The sequence below is a fragment of the Podarcis raffonei genome, chromosome 6, assembly GCF_027172205.1.
Source record: "Podarcis raffonei isolate rPodRaf1 chromosome 6, rPodRaf1.pri, whole genome shotgun sequence".
In the NCBI taxonomy this organism is placed as follows: domain Eukaryota; kingdom Metazoa; phylum Chordata; class Lepidosauria; order Squamata; family Lacertidae; genus Podarcis; species Podarcis raffonei.
The window spans coordinates 49884675-49903615 of NC_070607.1; the positions used below are offsets into that span (position 1 = coordinate 49884675).

Consider the following 18941-nt stretch of genomic DNA (forward strand, 5'->3'; position numbering starts at 1 on the left):
TTATTGAGGTAAGGATGTATATTTGAATCCAACCCACTAAATAGCATTGCATGTATGAATCAGGGCTGCCCAGTTATTTAAAAAGTGTCTGAGCTAAGTTTGGCAGTCTGCATTTTTAAGTATCTTTCTGCTGCCGCCTTTTCCAATAGAAAAGATGAGACAATGCTGACACTTCCAAACTAGAAACATGGTTATCCCTAATGTTTGTTAACTTATTGCATTTATATTCATTTTTTTCTCTACGTAGCTGTGGATGGTGGACATGGTTCTCCCCCTCAACATTTAAGCCTTACAACAACTCTAAGAGGTAGGTTAGGCTGAGAGGCAGTAACTGTTTCATGATCACCCAGTGAGCATGGCTGAGTGGGGATTTGAACCCTAGACTCCCAGGGTTCCACTACCCCACACTGGATTCTCAACCTATGAAAAAATGTGTTCTATGCTTACAGTACAGCTTATGTCTCAAGCAGCTAAAAAAGGTCAGAATGAAACAGGTATGTGAGACCAAAAGTAACCTGAAAAGGAATAGCAGCCTGACTGGAGTGTTCTTACCTCAAACACTCGTTAAAGTCCTCCATTGAATCTGTTTATCAATGGGCTGAGCAGACTGTATTCTGCTGGGATATGAGGTGCTTCTAGATAGCCTAGCTTATCTCCCAAATCATTTTCCTATTTTGTTTGAATTTATTTGCCTTGAATATTGGATTTATTTATCAGCCTTGTTTTTATCAATAACAAGCAGCCTACAAAGATATGTTGTTCTTACGCTGCCATTTTAAATTATTTATTTATTACATGCCTCAAACCCCACATTTCTGCTTCATTTTGTCGGTGTTCAAACTCAGGGTCATTTGAGATTAGAAAGGTATTCTGAAGCCCATTTTATTACTTTGAAAGGCAAATGGATAGGATGCATTCCACAGAAACAGAGCTGTGCAAGAAATGTAAGCACAGCACTGAGAGCTACAAGCAAAAAGTCAGGAAATACCAGGAGTTATTCTCCAGAGTAACTCTTACCACTTTTTCCTTGTAAACAATGTACTTCAGCCACTTGAAATCCTGCCACTTGAACCCTGCCAGCACAAAGAGGGAATCCTTTTCATATTGCTCTGGTTTCTGGATGGCCCCTTCTGGGTATGTTATTCGCATTGTTGTCTTGCCACCAACATCCTTTTCAAAGCCTTTCACTGGAGCAGAGTTCAGCCTACAGAGAGTTCAGAGAAGAGCTGCCAGTTGCATTTACACCAGAGTTCAGTTTGAAATGGTAGCAAAAACACAGGATAGAAACTATAAAATTAAACAAAAGTCAGACAAGAGCAAATATGCTGAGAGCTCGTAAACTGCCAGTGAAACAGTTAAAACTGCTTGCATCCAACTTCTGGAGTTAATGTGTATAAAGAGATGATCAATTAGACCTGACTGAGCAACCAAGAATTTCAGAATTTAGTGTTTCCTGATTCTTCCACAGGCCAAAGTGAGAAGCTAAGCACTCAAATAAAGAGCCAGCCACTATTCTCAATACAAATATAAAGGAAGTTATTAGTGCCCATTCTCATCCATCTACACTATCTTGATTTTTCCTAGAACATATTGAACTGCTGGTAAGTAGTTATTCTCTACTAGAACTATGGTGTGGGCCAATATTTATCATCAAAGCTTATCACAAAGCATAAGTGCATAGAACTTTTCACCTTCAATTTAGTTTGTGGTATAATCATGCTCATGAGGTAGTGCTAGCAAGACTGCCTTATAAACTGAAACTAGTTGTCCACAAACCAGAGCATCCCTAAGCACTTGAAGATGAAAATTTTTGGTATCCAACTCTGGAAAAGGAGCTCCTTGAATGCCCTTGGGTACTCGACATATGAAGCGATGTCACCGTTGCACCACAATTTCCTTCCAACAGGAAACCAAGAAACTGGCAACTGGGTCTCTATCTCTTATAGTTCAGGACTAGACAATATCAGAATGGCTGTTCTGAAAAGCAGTAGTCCCACATCCTCCTATGCCTCCCCGATAAGGAAAAACATTTAACGTCTTGCCAGTGTGCCCCAGGTTTTCCCACTACATTTCATTAGCTGTTTGCAACTCAGAATGAGATGATTTTATGTCACACATTGTATTATTAGTTGCTACTGCGGAAGGGGAAGAGAATGAAACAAGAAACTGCTGTTTTTAGCAGCAGCCCCACATCTGCCATACTTTCTAATTCCAGCCTTAGGATTTTATGTGAGGCATATTGTGCCAAGGACACTGGAATCTGACAGGGCCAGAGGTGCTGCAAACCTCTACTGCACATAGTAGGAAAAGAATTATAGAACACCCTCTCCCCTGTGTGGACAACTCACCTGATAACAATGTCGTAGTCATCGATTTTCAAACCCAGTGACTTGTTTGCTAGAATGCCACCATTTCCCACAATAACACATCTCCGGCAACTGAGACTGGGAAGGAAGCAGAGATAAGGGCAGTTGGGTAAACAGTAAAATCCACAAGCACAGAGCTCCCCCTGGTCAAGATCCAATTCAGGCACTGTAAGTATAATCAGGAGGCTGTACTCTATTAATTTGCAGTAACAAACTCTGTCAATTTATAATACAGGGAGCATAGCAACACAGGTAGCAAAAGGAGGAAATGTTCTCACCATATCTACTTAGGCTTATTGGCTCAAGATGAAATCACTGCATTTAAATAGCTAACAAAATGTTTCTTTTCATAATGAAACAACTGTAAGGGAAGAGTTAAACAGTGAAACTAAGTGCAGATTTTGTTTGCACAGAAGAATAGTAACTGCTTAATTAAATACCATTTATCTATGCACAGGAAAATATGCAGAGAAAGGTCCCAAATAAACAATCCTTAAGAGGAAAATGACAGTTGTAGATTGTTAGTTAAAATCATGTTAGAACTCCTACTGCAATTCTCTTCCCTTTATTTTACTATTCACTTTGACATTAGACCTGGATCTGTGTTTAATCCAATTTCCTCTTGTCCTCTGCTCAATGTACTGGATGGTACACTTTGCTTCACTCCCTGTTACATACAATGGGCCAGTCAATTTCCCTTCACCTAGCCTGCCTCACTAGGTTGTTGTGAGGATACAGTGGAAGGGGGGTTGTATGCCACTTTGAGATCATTGGAGGAAAAGTGGGACATAAATGAAATAAATAATATAAAAGCATTATTGTTCCATGTTGTCTCCTCCTTTTATACAAGATAAAATTCCCAATCCAGATCCTTCAACATTTCCTCATCAGTGCTTCCTGTAGTTCAGGAGAAGTCAAAGCGACTACATTCAAAGGCTCCTTTTTACATCCTCTTTCAAGGACATAATAAGAGCATTGTAATTTTAAGAATTATCTTATTTTTCCGTGAATAACATGCCCCCATGTATAAGACTATGGGGGGAGAAAATGGGGGGAAATGGCCCAGAAGTGTTGAGCTTTTTTGGGGGGGGGAATGCCAAAAATAAATCAAACGACTGAAAAACCCTGACAATCACAGCAGCAGCCACAACTCACCCACCCAATCGCCGCACACAAGCTCCTGCTTGCAGCTGCGCACATCCCTCCTCTGCACTACTCATGTATAAGACGACCCCTGATTTTTTTACATTACTTTCAAGTAAAAAACCCTTGTCTTGTACACAGAAAAGTACAGTAATTGCCAACAGGAATTGGAGGCTGAAGGATGAGTAAAAACTGTCTATGTACTACACAAGCCACTTCCTTAATTTCACTCTTTCTCCTTCTTCCTCCCACTTATTGCTCTGTAAAGTCTTATATACATTAAAAATATTGTGTATTGTTGAGTATAACTTTGGAAACTAGGTCCCAAATACCATATGATTTGTGGTTACATTTAGTGGCTCCAACAATGTGAAACAGGAGAGTAGGAATGCTCTGGGATACCATAAATACAAAGATGTGTAGAAAAACACTGAAAACTGCCTCAAAGGAGTACCACAACTGAAGCAGAAAGTACAGCACAATAGTAGGCTGTCTGTAAACCAGACCACATTTCCATAAAGTTGTCACATCAGAAGTAAGACAGACACTTGGAAGTGCTCCTAGACAAGATGAGATGCTGATCGAATTTTTGGTTCAAGAACAAGGGTAACACTTCTTGCTTCAACTGAAAACTGCAATACTATCACCTCACTTCAGTAATATTTCAAGTATATACAGTGATCTGCAGTCTTGATTTAACTCATTCTCATATCCAGTCTGTATAAAAATGGACTATTATTCTCCTATTTTACTATTTTAAGGTAACTCAATGGAAAGTAGAATGAAAATGACTTGTCTAAAAGCTTGGAAAAGTATTTATTTAAAATTGTCTGATTTTAGGATGGGTTAACTCTACTCTGTAGAACTCCATATTTAACCTTTAATCTCTGTCTGTGTAGCCTTAATTCCTTGCATACTTCCTCAAGTCTCTCTTATCTCTTTCCCTTCTATCAGTTTAATCTCTACCAAGGATTGTGGCTTGTTTCTTCCAAACAAATCACAAGCGGTAAGCCAAGAACAAACCTTGCTTACCACTTGTGGTTTTCCTGGGTGTGAGCAACACAATATGCCAGATTCTGGTTTGGTTCATCCATGGAACTGCAGCAGTAGAAATGGGACATGCGGCCTGTTCACACTAAACCACTGTTTGTTTTAAACTATGGGTTATGACAGGTGACCCAGAACAGAGTTATCTCAATTTTTCTTGCCAATTCAGAATGTAAAATATGTTTAGGAAGTACAAAGCTCAGTAGAAGAAATTGAGGCAAAGGAAAACAGCAAGAATTTGGTGCTAAGCTAGTATTAGACAACAACAATAGGTATGAGGTTCCACCATGTGCCAATATATTAGTGAAGAATGTTCTATATTAAAAGCAAAATATTGGAGGGGGGGGGGGACGACAAATGAACATGTCTGCCACTACATCCAAGTTTGCTGCTCCCATGAATATGTGCATTAACAGCTCACGCCTCCGAAAGCCAGGTAAAAATTTCCATAATCAGTCTTGCTATCAGCTCCACTGCCCCACAGCTATAAACATAGGGTTTAGAAGAGGAGCTGTTAGTGAGAACAAGATGAACCTTATATTTGTCTGAATAAACACTGTGCAATTCTGCTGCCTTACAATGATACCTTGGGGGAGGTTGTGACAAGTTAATGCATTTGTTGAAAGATTGTCAGTTATTTATTTTGAAATGTAGGGAATCAAGCAGATTGCGGTAACACTAGAGAATAAAATTTGTGAAGCTGTCAAAAAAACTATTTTATAGACCCCATGGATTGGAACAGGAGCATCATTCCCAGCTCCTCATTTTATTCCAAAGCCAAGAGCCCATAGGGAAGCAGTTTATTAATGGCCACCAACTCCAAGGGCTCCTTCAGGCTCCCAAAAGAATCTACTCACCTGTCAAGGGCTGGAGTAAGACGATAATCTTTGGTTGCTGACAAGATGGCTTTGATCAGATTATCTGTTAAGAAAAAAATACATTGGAAGGGTTAGCTTGCTTCATTTTCCCCCCATAGTATTGATGTACAAAGACTTCAGGGACCAAGATGATTAATGAATGAATTTGCACTGGTATATTTAAGTTACAGCATAACAATTAGAAATTAGACAAAGGGCAACAAACCTTACATAAATACATTCTTTAGGTTGTATTTTATAGCACATTATTTTGATTCAGGAATATCCTAGAGCTAAAAATTCAGATTGACTCTGAAAAATAAAATTCTATTTCTAAAATGACTGAGCTTCAATAAACACAGGCACCTTTGAGAATCTATTTCTCCATTGTTTCTTTGTTACATACAGTGTCTTCCCTCTTTGCTTCTCTTTCTGATGTGTACCAAGTGGATATCCTGAACAATAAACCACATTGCTTTCACTAAAGACCTGCAGCACTTTCTACATGTAAGGAGGGAGCTACTTGCATTACTCATATGTGCAACAGGTCTATTCGGTGCAATCAAGGCTGGGAAACCATTTTGGCAAGTATGCCATAAGTCAACTCCACAACATTAGATGCCACCCTATGTAGTGCAGTTACAGGCAGCCCCTGGTAGATTAATGTGGTTTCATCTACTGAGCCAGGGAGCAAACAGCAATGTGGCAATCTAGAGACAGGCAGATTTGTAGACACCCACCTCTATGCCATAACCAGAGCATTGGGCTCCAACTCTTGTACAGATGTACTACAAACTCAAGTTTAGATTGGCTATTCAAGATGTACACATGACTTTTCAGCACTGAATCTGTTTGCGTGTCAAGACCTCGAGGTCACCCGCCCCCCCAATGATGAATAAGACACAAGGACACAGATATTAGGTTAATGGTTATTGGGCAAATTTTGGCCACAACTTTATTGGTTACAGAATGTGACTGGTATTGGCTTAGGCATTGGAATTGACCCGACTATATCTGACTCCTGCCTCCCATGCAGGGAGTCTTGTAAGGGTCAACCACCAATAGGGGGAGCCCCATTGATGAAAATCAACTCGAGCTCCCCCTGGGTTCCCGATGGGGTCATGGCATGGCCTTAGCCCCTCCCTGGGCTTCGGACAAGATCCACACCCCCGGATTCCTTTAATGGAATACCCTTAATATTGGAGGGGCAGGTGATGGCCACACCTCACCTCCCCCAACACAAGTTCAACCAATGCCTAACTGCCAAACCTTACAAAGTTGTGACGACTGCTACAATGTTTAGTTTAGATTGGCTATTAAAGATGTACACATGACTTTTCAGCACTGAACCTGCTTTTGGAACATGATACTATAGTAAACAATAAAGAGCTCATTTTAACCAAGAACCAGAAGTGATGCATGACATAGCACTAAATCAGGAGTATCGTGTACTGGATCCTGCTCTCACTGGAGGTATTTTTTTTTCTTTTGTGCATTCTCAAAATAATGCTACCTCCTTAATTTTAAAAAGTAGGTTTGGACACTATTGTAAAATTTTTATAAATAAAAATAAATTGTTTCAACTTAAAATTGGTGCTTTTCATAACAAGTGAATATATCTGAATGGGTGATTCTCTTCTTAATTTTCTTTCACTTCACGTTTAGGTAGCAGGTTGATCTACAAAGCATTAGTAGTTGTAGTATTTTAGATGTATATTCCACTCTTCCTCCCAAAGGAGTCCAGGGCAGTGATCACATAAGCAATAAAACAATTAAAGCATCTAAAAACAATTCCAATACAGATGCAGTCTGGGAAAGATCTTTACTCAAAAGACTTGTTCGGAAAGAAAGGTCTTCAGTATGTGCCAAAAAGACAATGGTGACGGTGCCTGTCTTCAGTATGTGACATATATTTAACAAGAAGGAGTTCCAAAAGGTATGTGCCACAATACTAAAGACTGGATTTCTATATTGTGCCAAAAAGGTGGAATCTGCAAACTGCCTTGGGTGTGTGGGCAGAAAATTGGCATATAAACGTCGTTAAAAAAATACTGTATGTTTTGGTTACTTGTAATTCAGAACTGGGACAACTGCAAATAGCTGCTGCAAAAATTATGTCTATAAGGAGGCAAGACTATCAGGCACTGAGCTTTTCAACAAGTTAAAAGGTGCAGAAGAGTTAGGAGTTTGGCTTTGCAAACCACATTTAAACAAGGGAAAGACTTACACTATGAAAGCAGAATTATGCAAGTTAATGGAAAAGGCAGATAATATATAATATGCAAAGATTACAAGATCTATCTATCATTAGACAGTAAAGAAGTGTGGCTGCTTGAAGGGCTGTGAAGAGTGTATATCCTGAGTGGAGGCAGCTTTTATCAAGCAGCATGGTAAATGGGAGAGGGGAGGAAGAAGAGAAAAAGTCTGACTTGGCATAAGGCTATTTCCTCCTAATGTTGCAAACCTTTTACAACTCCCCACCTTAGCTGCAGCTCCCTACTAAACTGGTAGAGGCCAGACCTTTCATTTAAAGATGAATAATGGATGGGAAAGAAGACAATGAGAGTATAATCCTATGCATTTCACTCAGAATAAAGTTCCACTGAGGCGTGCTCTTCCTTAAGTAGGTTTTTTTTTTCTTTTGAAAATGGAGGGGGAGAAGGGAAAGTGTTCTGGGCACTATTTTCAGTTGAACATCCTGTGAAGCAGTAACTTATGTAAACTGTGTATCCCAATGTATGACTCATTGTAGGAGACAGCAGATAATTTCAACTAGCCCTGCTCCACTTTTTATGACTGGTTCAGGCTAGTAAATCTCAAGGCTCTAGCGCAGAAGAAGCCGCCAAAAATTGGTGTACATCTTGTATTAGTGGAATAAAATTCAGGGGTGGGGGGGAACTCTCCTAAGGAAATTATAGTGGCTTTCAATAGCTATCTAATGGATTTTTACATTTTTGTTTTATGTTTTCATATATGCCAACTTCTATAAGTTAATGTATTGCAATGGAGGATAGCACCATAGCAAAATAAACTGTTATGAAATGCTGGCATGCACATAAGAATACTGATTCCTTAGTGCTCAGGGAGCTGACTGAACAGATAATAACACAGTTAATATTTTTTTACAACCCAGGTTGGCCCCAGCTTATTTAGTATGAGTTATTCCCAAGTAACAAGGTCTTTTTCCAGCTTTCTAACTATGCAGGTTTGTAATAGAGCTAGATCACAAAATGATCCTAGTAAAATTCTTGGGTGCATCCTGTTGCACTCACCTAAAGCCAACCTACCCCAAACAAAGCAGAGATTCTGCGAGAGGTCCAAACCATACAAATTCCCCTCCAGAGAATACTCCGCTTCCTGTCTACAACGTGCTGTTCTCACTCCTCTTCTACATTAAGGCTAAATAAACAGCCACTGGGCTTAATGACTCAGCATCCACTTCAGGGATCAACAAGCACTGATGGGATGCAGTGTTTCAAGCAAGTTTGGTCAGCTTGCCACATGAGTCAGCTCCATCTAAGTTTATATAGTGTCTTTCATTAAAAAATGTTCCAAAACAGTAAGCAATGAGAAAAAGTGAATTTTAGTATTTTATCTCCCATTGGTCTCTATTTGAAAAATTCACCTGAGCAGAACTCTGGCAATGAGCATCTGGCACCTGCACACATGCCATTAATTTGACTTTACATGGAACAGGTTTGTGAGACACAAGTCAAGGTGTAACAATGTTGTCAGGTGCTAGGAAAGCTGGTAATATTTGTGCTAGAAAAATCTAGACCACAAGGTTAGCATTGCTGCTTTTATATGCTACAAATTTAGCCAAGAGACATTTTGTTGGAATGCTGGAGATGTAAGAAAGCAGCAAGAAATTATGGGATTCTTACAGCCTAAGAAATGCAAGAGTATGTTGCAGCAAACACAGATCTCTCAACCCTGTAACAATTCTTTTTCTGATATGTAACTAAGGCTGCATAATCACCATACATTTCAAGTGCATTTAAAACACACATACCCTTCAGGAATCCTGGGAACTATAGCTTGCTAAGGGTGCTGGGAATTGTAGCTCTGTAAGGGAGAAACTACAGTTCCCAGGATTATTGGGGGTGGGAGAAATGCATGGTGTGTATGATATCTAAATCTGCACTACAAATACCAGATCTTTTGGCAGAACAATCTCAACGGTTCCTGGGAATTTGCACTGTGAGCTGTCCCAGGTCCTGACCTACCTGACCCTGCTTGACCCTGCCTTAGCAACTTAAAACCAAGGTACCTGCTGCAGGATTCTGGTATAGATCAGCCTTCTTTAGGTCATGTTCAGCACTTTGTGACTCACAACTCTGCAAAAGGAGCACACAGCTGATGAGTACAACTGAAGTCAGAGTTCATATTGTGAGAAAACAAAGCAGTCATGCATGGCACAAAGATATCCAGTGCCACATAGTTGCTCTTCAAATGAATGCAATCAGATGTAGGATGCTTTGCTCTGGAGTGATATATGTAGTTTTCATAACCAGATACATGATACCAATGCAGGGCACACCCAGTTTATGATGTACCTGCTCTGAGAGTTTTAACGTCTTAAATTCCTAGATTAGCATAATAGCAATAAATCAGGACCACAGAAAACTATGTAGATGAGCTGTAACACATGTGGAAAGACATCAAAATTGGATGTTGAGCAACATCCAGCTGTACATGGAACATACTTTTGCTTTTCTGATTCCTTAGGGGGTATTATTCTTGATCTTCAAGCTTCTAGGATTTTTGCCAGGGGCATGCAAGCTATTTCCAGAGTCTTGGGTATTAGGAAAAACTTCAAAGGGGTTTCAATGGAAGCTTTGGTGGGAAAAAAGGCCAATGAAGGTATGTGGGTTCCGGCTAAGGCCTCATCTCATCCGAAATGCATACTTTTAGGTTCATCATAACTAAGAAAAGGGTAACTCTCAGATAAGGGTGCTGCATCTATTTTTCCTCCTCTCTTTGAGTAATTTTAGAATGCTCTCTGTTCTCTTGGGAAGTGCCAATCAATATTCATGGGATTCCTATCCCACAGAGTAAAAGGCCAACCAAAGTGGAACAAAACACTTTGGCTACATCATACTATGACATAAAAAACCAGGATCAAATCTTCACTTGGCCATGAAGCTCATTGGGTGGCTACATGCAAGGCAAGCCTTCTTAATCAAATCTACTTCATAGGGTTCTTGTGAGGATAAAGTGTGGGGACATGAACCACCAGCTTCTTGGAGGAAAGGTGTAATATATTATTATTATTATTATTATTATTATTATTATTTAAACTTATTAGTCACTTGTTACTCAAGAGCCTCCTAGTGACTTATGTCACAGAAAAATATATGCAAGTACATTATACCTTAGAAAAAAAGGAGGGGGGAATCATAGAATATGTTAGTATTCCATAAAACGTATTAGGAAAACAAAATCAACACACCTTAGCAGTAATAAACAACATTAGCAATAAGCAAACAACAAACAAAGCAACACTCACAACCACTAATTAGCAGATAAACAAAAAGAACCTCACCCCTTCCTTAGCCCCCAACCATTCAATATGGTTAAACTGTTTGTTTGTTTGCCCCCCACCCACCCACCACAGAGATTTAGGCAAGTGGGAAACAGGTGAAGGGGATTGTCAGTGGTGGTGCTCCAATTGTTATTCTTCACCTATTTGCCACTTGCCTAAATTTCTGAATGCGGAAGGCACCTACAGAAGGGTCTCTCATGTAAATCTTATGCATGGGCAGGTTAACTGGAAAGGATGTAGTGTTTTATTTATACTCTTTGACAATTGTTTTCATTATAAGATGGAGGAAGTTGCACCCTAAAACCTCTGTAGATAGCAAGAGATCCATTCATGAAAGAAACAGACTGCTGAACCTCATCGTGTTAAGGTAGAATAGTTACCATAACACAGCAGACTGAAAAAAGGTTCTCAATGAACACAGGAGGTTGATGAGGGAGTGAAAATGGGAAAGAACTCCTGCTCTCTGAACTTCAGCTCCTCCAGACACAGATCTGGGCAAGAAGCCAAGAAGGAGGTGTAAAGACAGATAGTTTGGTTCAGTGCAAATTTGAATTTTGATGTCAGCATGCATCTGTATTTTATCAACAGAGATAAAGTATTATTTATATCAGCATGCCAGATGTGAAAAGAGACTGCTATGCAGCTAAAAGAATGTTTAGGGAAGGGAATGGCATAGATTGTGTTTGGTAGTGCTCAGATGTGCTTGTTCCAGTATGCCCTGGAGGTCAATACTTCCAACTGTGCATGCATAGCTTTCTACCCTGCAGAGCTCATAAAAGCAAACACTTTGACGTAACACTTGCCTCCACAGGAATGTAGGCATATATGTGAAAAATGTGAAGTTAAAATTGGTCATCCACACAGATTTTTCTAGGACAATCCCATGATCAGGAGCCAGCAGGAGCTGTTCCAGAAAATTCACACAGGTGAAGAATCCTGACATGACATTTTCCTAATGTGTGCCTTCTCAGACATTATTCTACATAGTTTTATAGCATAGAAGTTTTTGTTGATTAAGCAGCATATTGACTTTGTTATATAAATGAATGAATAAGTTTTTTTCTATTGCTATTATTTGTTTTTGCATTTGAGTAAATAACTTAAGAAGTTATGGCATGTGTGGCATTTGTAACAAATTGCTATGTTGAAACCAACCATGCTTATTAATAATTATAAAATATACTGTAGTCTACTGGTATGAAACCTAGTCCAATCTGAACACTAAAGTTTGGGTTAGCTTGCTTCTTGGTGAAGCCAACCCAGAAAAGGCATAGAAGAAGAACTCTCGGAATCAGTTTGACAAACAACTCACAGACTAAAACAGTCTGGTACAACAGCTCGAAACTTTAAAATGTTACTGTGCAGACTATGTACATTACAGCCAGGGTGATCCCAAGTTCACAGAACAAAGCAAGTTAATCCCCCTTGCCATTTCAAATCAAACAGCTGACAAGCAGACTGAAGCTCCTGAACATTTGCACCAAGCACTTCTCATGGTACACTTCCTTGACAAAGGTAGGGTCTTTATGAAGGATTAGCTGCCCTCTGATGCTAAACTGGCACATCCTCTTCTCAAGCATCGCCCAATTTCTCCAGTTGCTGTAGTTCTGGCAAGCACCAGAAACTTCTTCTTGCAGTCTCCTTTCAACTGGCACCAGACTAGCCCTGACTGAAGACCTTAATGAGGTGCTGATCCCATCATCAGGTCACTATTATTCATCCCCAATGCATCCCCTGGGATAAGCAGAAAAAGCTGATGTAAGAATCCCAGTGACGTGTGATGCGAGAAGGTTGCCATTTGCCTCTCTCACGCTCCTAGCCTGTCAGCACAGCCATTAGGCTCACCAGTTTACAGAGAGTAATAATTCTTCCCTCCCACATATACAAACTGCCTTGGACTGAATCCTGGCACAAAGTTCTGTCCCATGAGGGCATTAAACAATCCATTCAGTTGTTTTGCTCCCATTGCTTCAGCTCCCAGCCATTTAAGTAATGGCAGTTTCTGTTTTTAACTGAAGAAAATCCAATATAAAACCCTGGATTTACATAACACTGTAGTGGTGACACAAGCTGGCAGCAACCTGGAAATGCAAAGCAAAGACTGCCAAATATATTCAGTCATCCTGTGCCGAGGTTCTCCATTTTGATTCTACTTGGCAAAAGACTTGATCAGCTGCTTCCGAGACCTAAAACCACCTAGTACAAAGACCTGTATTCCTCTCTGTATCTGCACACCTTGAAAGCCTGCAGATAAAGAATGGTGCAAATCTCTTGCAGTGAATGAAGAGTTTGTATTTCTGGACAATTTGCACAGCTGTATTTAATCATCCACTTTGCTAAGAGGGAAGCATAAGAGAAGAACAATGTATACAGCTTATTACATCTACACTGACTGGGTCTGGTACAATGATAGGGAAAGGGTGAACAAATTCCTCCTTATACTAGGTACAAGGACTATAAGAATGGTAAGCTCATGCTTCCAAGACCCTCCCCTTATTAGGGAAACTAATGTCATTATATGAATAATAATATATATTGCCTCATATAGAGCAGATTTATTTACACTCAGTCCCGCTCCTACTGCAGTGTGAAGACAGATGCTACAGTGAGACTGTTACCAGTTTCCCATGCACAGTGTTAATTAAATCATATCTAACAATACACAAGACCTCATGGAGCCCAATTCTAGGATCACTTTATGTTATACCCAGTATCATGAACCGAAGTCTTACAATATGGGCCAAATAATCCCAATATTCACAAATAATGCAGGCAAGTAATGTAATTTCTGAGATGCAGAATTAATTTCAAGTTTGCCATGGTCTGCATCCTACTCATTGATCTTTCCAGAGTGGCTACAAAAGGATCAAAGTACAAACTATGCCACTTTAGGTAATTAATTCACAGGGTCAGAGTCAATAGGTGTGGGTAATCACAGAGTCAGGATCAACTTCCTTTAACTGGTAATCAGTTCTATTTTTAAAAGGATAATTAATTTTCCAATTAATTCTTAGGGTAATCAGCTGTACAATTAATTCTTAAAGTATAGCAGCAGAGCTTGTGGAGGGCTGTTAAATGTCTTGATATGCTTGAAGGAGGAAGTAGGAAGGAATTTTTGAGGTGGGAAAGCTCAGTTTGCAAAGAAGCAAGCCAACTGGTAATCAGGCAGAACTAAAAATAGTGTTGATAGGAACTCAGAATAACAGTACAACATCCACACGTTCTTCTAATCAGACATTAAATGAGGCCAGAAATGCACAGTGAAAATAAGTGAACTCGCAAGTGAGGCAGAAAAACGAACTGCTCCTCAGGGAAGGGGAGGACCTGACATCTAGTCAAAGCTCTGCCTCTCAATCAAGTAGAGGGTAACAATATCCACCTGGTGGTGTCCTAGTCCCCACTCAAGAATGTAGAATTCAACATCACACAATTACAAACGTTTTGTCTGCACAAGCATTTCAACTTGCCACGTGATATTTCAGAGCCAATTTCAGGGGCCACAGGGTCATGTGGAGGGAAATAGGGGGAGCCCTGTTGCTCAAGTGGAGCAACAGGGCTCCCCCTATTACTGCTGATGGGGCTCGTTAGCAGTTGAAGTCCACAAGCGGCAGATACCATAGACACACAGAGTATGTTTAACTATAGGCACCTTCTATTTTTGTACTTCAGCAGGGCATTCAAGTTATGGTAAATGAACTACTGCTATCCTACCTTGCCCTTTAATTCCAAAAGGCGGTACAAAGTCCCGGATTCGTGCCCACTTTCTGAAGGAATCATCCAAAAACATTGGTGCTGGCTTTGAGAACCTGAAAAATATAATGAAGCAGAATCTTTTTTTAAAAGTGGGGAGGAACTCAATGAAGAAAAAAGGTTTTATTACCTAAGTGCAAATTGTAAAACCATGTGGCTCAGCAGCCAGCAATGATAGGGGGCAAATCAAACAGAGAAAAAGGAGTCAGGGAACCTGTGGCTCTTTTAATCTTAGGAACGCCCCTGCAAAGGATGCAAAAAGCTTTCCAGTATAAGCTATTCCAAATATGCAATTCAGAGTTCATGATGACAGCATCCACATACCCAACCAGAAGCTACACAAAGAAAACCAATACAGTCATACCTCAGAAGTCGAACGGAATCCACTCCAGAAGTCCGTTCGACTTCCAAAACATTCGGAAACCAAGGCGCAACTTCTGACTAGCTGCAGGCGCAACTGGAAGCTGCGGAAGCCACATTGAACATTCAGGTTCCAAAGAAAGTTTGCAAACTGGAACACTCACTTCTGGGTTTGTGGCATTTGGGAGCCAAAACATTTGACTCACAAGGCGTTCGGGATCCAAGATACGACTGTAATCATACAGTTCAGAACATACAGTATTCCTATACACTATACCACAAGTTCTAGCAAAGCACCGCATAACAATCCTTCAAGCCTAATTTGGATACAAAAACTGAATATACAACATGCCATTCAGTTGACTTGAAAACTAAATCAAAAGAAAATTACTGCTTCTAAATCTAATACTCAGAACTGGTGTGGTGCAGAGGCTAAAACAGTTGAGGCACAAATCCTCCATTCAAATGTCACTTCTGTCATGAACTCACTACGTAGTCTTCAGCAAGTCACCCTCTCAGCCTCCTAAGTGCATCATGTGGATAATATTAAACTTTACAGAGTTGTTGTAAGGATTACAACAAGATAATGCATGAGTAGTAGTGTACTAATCTCATTCAAAACAGAAGAGGCTGGTAGAAGACATCACACAGTGTGGCTGGAAAATAAAAGGACTGGGGGAATTACCAAGTCCTGAAAACCATTAACAGTAGGCACTTGCCTTATCTCAGTGGAAGGCTTGTTCTATAGACTGGGCACCACAACACCATTTCTTAGGAGATGGACCTCTGCAGGCTGAGGAACCACCAGGAGGCCATTGTTGGAATATTTTAGTGATCAGGCAGGATTATATGAGAGAAGGCATTCCCTCAGATAACCCTGCTCCATGCTGTTTGGGGCTTTACAGCTAAAACCTTAAAACTGGCCCAGGTGCATACTTTTATAAGGAGTGTTACATGCTCATAGTAAACTGTCTCAATTAACAATTAGCCACACTGCCAGCCATAAAGGCAACCCCAAACAGAGCACATTAAAATAGTCCAAGCTTGTGGTTACCAACGCATGGTCACTGGGGCCAACTTATTTTGCCCCAGAAGTGGCAACTGGTGTGTGTGTGTGTGTGTGTCTGTCTGTCTGTCTGCGTGTGTCTGTCTCAGAGGGAGGAGAATGATAATGGGTTATGCTGCAGCAGTGAATTTTTGCAAAGAAAAAGAAACAGTGAACTCAATCCTGACCTTTCCATTCCTCCTGCCATTTTCTCTTTCTTCTCTATGCTTACATTTACTCTCATTTTCACCAAGCAGCAATACCATATAAGTGTTTAATCTCCCCTCCCCTCAATCTCATAAACATGTCAATTCACAGGATTTAAAATTTCTGTCTCAAAGTGACACTTACTTACATACACAATGTATTTTGGTCTTTCAATTATCTTCCCTCTCATGCATTTATAGGCATGGAGAGAACAATCAGACACATAATCTGTCCCCCACCCCCACCCCTAAATGGTTTGGTTTGAGTAATGTATGTGTATAGCAAACAGGAGATAGAAAATATTCAGAGGGGCTTTTGGGTGGGTGTAAAATCTATTTACTCTAATTTAGATGGAATAAATACTTACTTTCATATTTTGGGGTTCATTTTATTCAACAAGATACTGTGTTTCCTTCAGGAATCAGTCATCTGTGCACAATTAAACTTCTCCTTACACAGTCTCTAATTATATCAGGCCAATGCTACACTATATATTTAAAGGATATTTAATACACATGGCTTCCCCAGCAAAGCAATGGCAAGAACATGGTAGAGGAAGAGCTCGGAAACACCAGCTTTTTAAATCTTTTTCATCTTTTGTCCTTTTCCAATTTCTGAGCAAGTCCCCTGCATAACGTTTGATTTGGGATCCTCAAAATAAGTGCATAGGAGTGCAGTCAGAGGACAAGGAGATGGCCATGCTATGATGAAAAGACACGCAGGTTTGAAAATAGTGCAGAAGACAGTATTTCAGAAGTGTTTCTGTTTCTCCATCTTAAGTGCTGCAGCGGTATAAAATATGCACCTGTTTCAATTTTTCCTTATGCACAGTTGTGTTAATACAAGAAGAGCCCTGATGAATCAGATCAAATCTCTACCTCCTAAGGTTACTGAGTTCATAATAGTTTGCTGTCATTATTTTCCTAATTTATGGAGCCTAAAATTGCAACAATTAGTATGTGCAAATCTGCAACATCTTCATGGTTAAAAGGGAGTCCATTTACTTGTAAAGATTGGGAACCACTGGTCTAGAAGGTCATGGAAAAACTGCAGGGGAGGGAAATTGCTTCTTGTGCTCTTTCAAAAGTAAAGAACAGCAGCAAATTCAATATCTGTGTACAAGCTAATAAACTATTAGACTCTGGAAAAACCTCCAGAGATGCCACTGACGAGATTTATTTTTCTTCTGAAAATTAATTAGTATATTTAATATAAGTTTTCAAAATCAATATATTGTTTCAGATACACAGTTTAATTCAAATAAAGCAGACACAAAATTCATAATACTGTATAAAAATGTAGCATACCAGACTAATAGAAGCAAAATATGTGCAGACAGGCCTATAAAGCTTACAAACAATGTGTATAATCTCCAAAATCAGTTTTCTAAAACACGCAGAGAGACAACTTATTTTCTTTGGCAACACAATGAGCTCCACCTAGTTCAGGCTCAACCACATCTACTAAATCCGGCACAAGAGGACAAGACTTAGAAATAAAATGGGCAGTAAGAATTTGACAAAATATAACAAGAATAATCAAGAGCACACTCACTTTCTCTTAAACAGATGTTACTTATATGAAGTGCTAATTTTAAGAAGAGCTGGTATACGGTATAAAAGAGTACTTAATTTTTTGTGACATTTATTTGTTTAATTAATAATTTATATCCCTCATTATAAAAAATCCTTTCAGATACACCCTCGTGGTTGTTAGTGATGATTTGTTTGTTTGTTTGTTTGTTTGAGAGCCAGATAGTCACTTTAGTCATCCTTTTCTAGGTTTCATTTGTCATCTTACACTGCCTGTTTCTCCAAGTATATTTTGGTAGCTTGCCCTAATCCTGGAGGGTGCCACATCAGACCTTCACCATTATCACAACTGTAGTCATACCATAAACTGGCTGTTCACACCACCGTAAGAACTAGATCTTGTTACCTGCTCACCCTTCATCCTTTTTAGTCTTCTGAATATTAAAGGGAAGAAGAAGCCCATCAAAGCCAGCTGTCACACAGATGCCTGGATTCAAGGGCCAAAAACACACAATGAAGTTTTAAACTGAAAACAAAACCAGAGCAGCACTTTTTTTTTTTTTTTGCTATGGAAACATGTCTCTATTTACAGAGGTCTTCCTTTATGGATGCTCTAGAAAGCTGTTGGAAGTGACAATTTTAGGATATTTATAAAGAGAAACAACAATTCTGACTGAATTTAAATTTATATTGCTCACATATTTTTAAACCAGTGGAGAAAAATGGGGAACAGGGAATTGGTCTGATCAAGTCCAAGTAATGTATTGTGTATTTTGCCATATGAGGGATAATATGAGCTTTGGATAATATGAGCTGGCTTAGTTCCAAAGCTTGTTTTTTTGGAGATTAATGACTACAAGAGAGAAATGTCTTTCAGAGCCCAGTTTGACCCAAAATATATTTCTATTTTGACTTTCATGTGAGAGTCACTTCTCTCTGCCAAGTACAGCACCCAGGACCAGGGACAAGAACAGCTCTTGACCATTCAGAGTATTGGACACAGACACACATTAGCTTGCCGTTACAGCCTGGCTAAGTATTGTGAATGTCTTGGTAATAAACAAGAGAGCATGACAAGCTGCTGCCGTG

The 18941-nt window shown here is 39.6% G+C and overlaps 1 protein-coding gene across 14 annotated transcripts in view; it reads right to left on the reverse strand.

Annotated features, from left to right (window-relative positions):
- ST3GAL3 (ST3 beta-galactoside alpha-2,3-sialyltransferase 3) overlaps positions 1 to 18941 on the reverse strand; it is a 170318-nt gene that overhangs the window by 59399 nt on the left and 91978 nt on the right. For 12 of the 14 annotated variants that reach the window (XM_053392708.1, XM_053392706.1, XM_053392704.1 and 9 more), the window contains 4 exons: positions 14670 to 14764; positions 5414 to 5477; positions 2349 to 2444; positions 1018 to 1204 (listed from right to left, as the gene is read on the reverse strand). In XM_053392708.1, the coding sequence (XP_053248683.1) occupies positions 1018 to 1204; positions 2349 to 2444; positions 5414 to 5477; positions 14670 to 14764 (442 nt within the window). Of the gene's footprint in view, positions 1 to 1017; positions 1205 to 2344; positions 2445 to 5413; positions 5478 to 14669; positions 14765 to 18941 lie in introns of those variants that run through there. The other 2 variants (XM_053392717.1, XM_053392718.1) reach the window with 1 other exon arrangement.